The 6,377-nt window shown below is 42.5% G+C and overlaps 1 protein-coding gene across 1 annotated transcript in view; it reads right to left on the bottom strand.

Moving 5' to 3' along the window:
• Positions 1-3,516: 3,516 nt before the first annotated feature.
• larp6a (La ribonucleoprotein 6, translational regulator a) overlaps positions 3,517-6,377 on the bottom strand; it is a 10,280-nt gene continuing 7,419 nt past the window's right edge. Inside the window, exon 3 of the mRNA XM_079825240.1 lies at positions 3,517-5,046. Within this exon, the coding sequence (XP_079681366.1) occupies positions 3,970-5,046 (1,077 nt within the window). The 3' untranslated portion in view covers positions 3,517-3,969. The remainder of the gene's footprint in view (positions 5,047-6,377) is intronic.

The following is a 6,377-nucleotide window of genomic DNA, read 5'->3' as shown; positions in this document are numbered from 1 at the left end:
ATGTGATGTAGAGATGAGAATACTTTAGTGCGCAAACACACACACTAATAACCACTTTCTTCAACCATTTCCTCACGGGTGTCCGTCTCTTACACCGAGTCCTGACTACACACGTGATAAAAGGCGTCTCCATTTTAATTAGAGTTTATGTCCTAACCAATCGCGACGCACGATGACTATTTTAGAAACGGTTTCTATTTTGACGACGTCGCAGCTGGAACAACCAAACAAAACATGGCAATGATGACCTCAGCTAGTGTTTATGAGCGTGTATTGTGATGTTGAATAATATCATTGTGTGTTTTTTCACACGTCTGGCCGGCGTATTCAATTGTTTTCAATGGGAGCGCTGCGTTTTGAGAACGTCATGAGCGTAACGAGGCGCTGAGCGAGTAATTCACAGCACTCGCTGTTTTTTTACTGTTGAAAACAATTGAATTCACCGGCCAGACGCGTGAAAAACACTGAACGATATTATAGACGGTTTCAACGGCAACAACATAAACAAACATTACTGCGCATGCGCGCTTTTGTGGCCCAAACTTAACTTCCGGTAGACATCCGCATCCGCAAAGAATCAATAACAACAGAGGCTGGGTTATCTTTCTTAATAATAATAATAATAACTTAATTTTATATAGCGCCTTTAAAGACAACTTCTCAAAGCGCTCTACATAAGAACATAAAATCACAACAGAATATAACAATATGTATATATATATACACATACATACACATATATGTACATACATATACATACACACATATATATGAAAAATAAATAGTACAAAAAGAAAATATAATACAACTAAAAACAACTTAAAATTAAATGACATAAAAGCTTCCCTAAAAAAGAATGATTCTTACGCGCTATCATCTTTCACTTTAATTGGGCAGCATTATCTTAATTTACATGTTTTTATTGTTTCAGCATATTTATTATAAATAATCTCCCATTTCTGTCTGCAATATAGAGTGGGGGAAACGCCCCCCTTAAAGGGTTAGTTCACCCAAAAATGTAAATTCATACATTAATTACTCACCCTCATGTCGACCCCAACCCGTAAATAATATCTTCATTTGTGTTCCGAAGATGAACGAAGGTCTTACAGGTTTGGAACGACATGAGGGAGAGTAATAATGACAGAATTACAATTTTTGGGTGAACTAACCCTTTAAAGACGTGTAATGCCGTTTTCTGTACAGTAGCTATAAATGCTTCAATCATGCAATGCATCGGAATAACATATTTCTTTGTTTCATAACATAAGATTAATGTTGGGGAAGTTAACTTGTAGATAAAGTGCCCTATTTGAGATTGATTGTATATACATCTGCTCTATGGGCACTGATATTAATAGAGGACGAAGCCAAAGTTGTTTTGCACATTTAAAAATGTTTTGCGGGAAACAAATCTGATCAGACCACTCGATGTGAACAAATGTAAACTCGCTGTGTTCTGATTGGCTGATGATCACGGTGATCGCATGTTAAACGCAGCCAGAATAATCACCTCTAGAGTCGATTATTTCTGATAACAAGCTAAATAAATAACAAGTAAATGACATTAGACGCTGCTCTCATATGCTGGATATTTATGGTGAGTTGCACACACTGTTTTTGCGCTGGCGTCATATTCTCTCTGCTTGATCGTTAATATTTATATCATGTTATCCAAGAATAGATCCAATTGAATACGCCGGCCAGACGCGTGAAAAAACACACAATGATATTATTCAACATCACAATACACACTCATAAACACTAGCTGAGATCATCAGTGCCATGTTTTGTTTGGTTGTTCCAGCCGCGACGTCGTCGAAATAGAAACCGTTTCTAAAATAGTCATCGTGCGTCGCGATTGGTTAGGACATAAACTCTAATTAAAATGGAGACGCCTTTTATCGCGTGTGTAGTCAGGACTCGGTGTAAGAGACGGACACCCGTGAGGAAATGGTTGAAGAAAGTGGTTATTAGTGTGTGTGTTTGCGCACTAAAGTATTCTCATCTCTACATCACATTAAGGCCAATGGAGTCACATGACTATTTTAACCATGTCTTTACTTTCTGGCCCTTGAAAGTGTTCATCACACTGCTGTCTATGGAGGGGTCAGAGAGCTCTGGGGTCATCAGAAATAAAGAAGATGAAGATAAACGAAGGGCTGACGGGTTTGAGATTGGGCTGCACGATTAATCGAAATCGAACCGCAATCGCGATTTGTTTTATGTGCGATTATGAAAGGCGCAAAGGCTGCGATTTTAATTAAATAAACGTCTGAAAGATTGCGAGTTTGAGTCGCTTATTACGTGCGTTTGAAAAAGCAACACGTGTCAAACATCTTCACAAACTAGTAATGTGAAGCGTTCATAAACCTGTTGTCCGACAAAATACGTTTAATAACATGTTTTAACTCACTTCATATCGTCAGTCGAGCTGATGTGGCTTCTCACCACAGAATGTCAATCAGCACTGCATAATTTATGAAAATACCCGAGAAGGCTTGAAGAACTCAAATACACCATATCTTGTTGCAGAAGTATTATCTTCATGTTTAATCAGAAAGCGTTTCGATCTTCTTTTATTCAGCTACAGCGCTATAGCTTCACGTTAGCTCGAGGGCTTGCTTCAGTATGAATTAAACTTTTGGGTAGAAAATAAGAAAAATACTTCTAAATAAATGTATATGAAAATCCATACGTTTTCTTCAATGTACAGGAGTTTTAATCCCCACAGTGGATGCATAAGAGGCTCATATTTCATATTAAAAGATGAAATTGATATCACAGATAAAAAGCACATTTGTACAATATATTTTTTTTACAATAAATTCTTAGACCTTTCTAATTATTTTTAGTCATAGGCTGTCTGCATACTAACAGGTAATCCATAATTTATTTTGTAAAATAAGCTCTATTTATTCTTAAATACTATTTTACATTTTTAATAATGGAAATGTTAATGTAATATTTCTTATTTTTATTTCGCAATAATAATTACTGCAATAACTGTAAAGCTGCTTTGAAACAATCTACATTGTTAAAAGCGCTATATAAATAAAGTTGACTTGACTAATTATTGTTAGCCATATTAATATATAAACAAAATGTTATATATACACACACTTTACTTGTAAAAATAAAAATTGCATTTTAAATTGCAATTTTAACCAGAATAATCGCAATGAGGCGTTTTCCCCAAATCGTGCAGCCCTAGTTTGAGACGACATGAGGAATTAATTTTGGGTGAACTATCCCTTGTTATGCACCTTATTGTATGATCGCAAACACTTTTAGAACGCACAGTGCATTAAAACATGACAAGCCAACCCATTTCAGATGTAATCCTCAAATATTAAAAGCATTTGAACGCTGGTTTTATGAGTGCATTATCTTGTGTGCGCCTGATAAACCAGCAGTAGAGAAGCAGTGATTCACACCGACTGAAATGCAAAACAAAAGAGCCAGAAGCAAGAGAATATTGCATCTAAAGAAACGAGCAATACCCCAGATAACTGCGATTGTAGTGATTTATTTGTACAGTAAAGGAAGCAGACTGTGCGATGCCTTGACTCTGCGTTTGTGCTCCGGACAGAAACCTCAAACACTCTTTCACTGAGGAAGCAGAGAGGACTCGAACCCAAGAACAGAGGCGAAACAAAACAAAAAAAGACACAGATCCCAGATCCGCAGTTCACTAAAATGAGAAGCGTGTTTAAACAGAAGTCAAAGCAAATAAAATGAAATATTCCTTCAGGGGTTCCCAGCGTCATCAGAAAGGATCCTGACAGCGGGAGAATCTCCTTAAAACTTAAATAAAACAGCTTCCCTTGTTGTGATGCCATCATTCAACGAGTTAAATTAAGATAATAATAAAAAAAAAGCTTATAGAAAATAGGGTTTACAAAAGACAGGCCGGTCCTTCGGAGATGGTCGCGGCTGCGTTGAGAGAGAGTGAGAGGCTGGGAGTCTTTAGAGACACGTTTGCGTGGACGCAGTCTTTCCCGGGGAAGGACAGTGAAAGCCGCGAGTGCCGTCCGGGCCCCTCGGGAGCCGCACCACTCCTGGAGGAAGCCCGTCTGCGTTCTGGATCTTCCGGCCGAGCATTGGGCTTCCCACCGGGCTGCTCTCCTGACTGGCCACTTGCTTCCTCCGCTGGACCCACGGGCTCCCGGACGGCGTCAGGCTGCTGTCCGAGGAATAGTCCGCCCAACGCCGGCCCGGTTCCGGGCTCAAGCGGCCCTCGCTGGCCAGCGGAGACTTCCCCGAATGGTGGGTCTTGCGCTGGGAGCAGGGGCTGGCCCTTGGGCTGCTCCAGGGGCTGGAGCGCGGGGAGACCACCGGGCTGAGGTGGTTCGGACCCGCACTCGTGGGGCTGAGCTTGTTGCAGGAGCGGGACTTTCGGGATAAGCGAGGCGAGGTGGGATTGCTTTCGGTTTCCGAAGAACTTGCGGCGGAGTCGTCGCCCCCGTGGTACTGCAACTCTCGCACACGGCTATTGAGCGAGCGACTCTTGCGCAAGCCGCCCTCGTCTCGCTGACGGTCCTTCGGGACCTTTTTCTTGGGAGGCTTGGTGCCGATCAGAACCACCTTCAATCCCTTTAACCCGGCGTCTCCTCCGAACGCCTCGTGGGCTTTCATCGCCGCCTCCACTTCTTCGAACTCCACGATGGCGCACTCCTCGTTCCCCAGCTGAGAGTATCGCCCGCTCAGCTTCTTCAGGTCGGCCGGCAAGTCCTTCCCGGGTTTGAGGACCCGCACGGAGGCGATCGGGCCGTAGTTTCCGAACGCCTTCAGGAGAAGCTCCATCAGACGCTCCTGCTGGGTCGGACCGGCCGGGTTCCCGCCATCGGCTCCGAGGGCCACGCCCAGCTCCGGCCAGCGCTTCAGTTCGCTGAGCAGTAACATCCGACTCGGGAGAGACTCGCTGGCGAACACTGGGACGGTGGACCGGCGCCGCACCTTACGGCCCTCTTCATTCAGCTCCAGCAGGTTTGAGTGGCGCAAGGCGTACGCCGTGGTTCTCCAGTCCCGAGTCAAGTGCTTGACCTGAGGGAGACACAGAACGCATTAAAGGGTTAGTTCACCCAAAAATGAAAATTGTCGTTAATTACTTACCTTCATGTCTTTCGACACCCGTAAGACCTCCGTTCATCTTCAGAACAGAAATGAAGATATTTTAGTGTAAATCTGATGCTCTGAAAGGCCTCCATTGGCTCAACTTTACACTCTCAAGACCCTTAAAAGACACTAAAGACGTCTAAAGTCCATCTCACTGCAGCGGCTCTACAATAACTTAATAAATCGTTGAGAATAGTTTTTGTGCGCAAAAAAACCCTAAATAACGACTTACATAGTGATGACCGATTTCAAAACAAGGCATCATGAAGCTTCAGAGCGTTATGAATCAGTGAGTCGATTCAGCGGTTTGAATCGCCAAATTTCAGCAGTTTGGTGGTTTGACACGCGATCCGAATCATGAATCGACTCACTGATTCATAACGCTCTGAACCGCTGAATCGACTCACTGATTCATAACACTCTGAACCGCTGAATCGACTCACTGATTCATAACACTCTGAACCGCTGAATCGACTCACTGATTCATAACACTCTGAACCGCTGAATCGACTCACTGATTCATAATGCTCTGAAGCTTCATGAGGCCGTGTTTTGAAATCGTCATCTCTATATAAGTCGTTATTTAGGGTTTTTTTGCGCACAGAAACTATTCTCGTCTTCATAAAGTTATTGTAGAGCCGCTGTAGTGAGATGGACTTTGTAACTTTAGTCTTTAGTGTCTTTTAAGGGTCTTGAGAGTGTAAAGTTGAGCCAATGGAGGCCTTTCAGAGCATCAGATTTACACTAAAATATCTTCATTTGTGTCTGAAGATGAACGGAGGTCTGACGGGTGTCCAACCACATGAGGCTCAGCCATTAATCACACAATTTACAGTTTTGGGTGAACTAACCCTTTAAACCTTCAGGTATGACCGTCAGTTTCGCTAAAGGGATAGTTCACCCAAAAATGAAAAATTAGCCCATGATTTACTCTCCCTCAAGTCATCCGAGGTGTGTGTGCAGGGCTCAACATTTAAAAAAATTCTCACTGGCCCCTTCTATATTTTTATTGGCCCTGAAAGAAATCTAAGGAAAACTTTTCCATTAAGCTGTATGTGGCTCAAACCTCCGCTACGAGCGCTAACATGACGTTTCGGAATTAGCAACAGAGGCTTGGGATTAGAGGAGTATGAGTCCAGCACAGGGACAAAACCGGACAGAAGTCTTGAAATGCAATGTTGAGATGTGGAGACCATAATACAAGCTGAATAATTGACTCCAGGCCATTGAATTATTAAAAAATAAAGCACATGTATCGG

The sequence above is a fragment of the Gobio gobio genome (genome assembly GCF_949357685.1).
Source record: "Gobio gobio genome assembly, chromosome: 9".
Taxonomy (NCBI): Eukaryota; Metazoa; Chordata; class Actinopteri; order Cypriniformes; family Gobionidae; genus Gobio; species Gobio gobio.
Note: the sequence above shows the minus strand (reverse complement) of the source record. Positions and strands in the feature narration are given on the sequence as shown.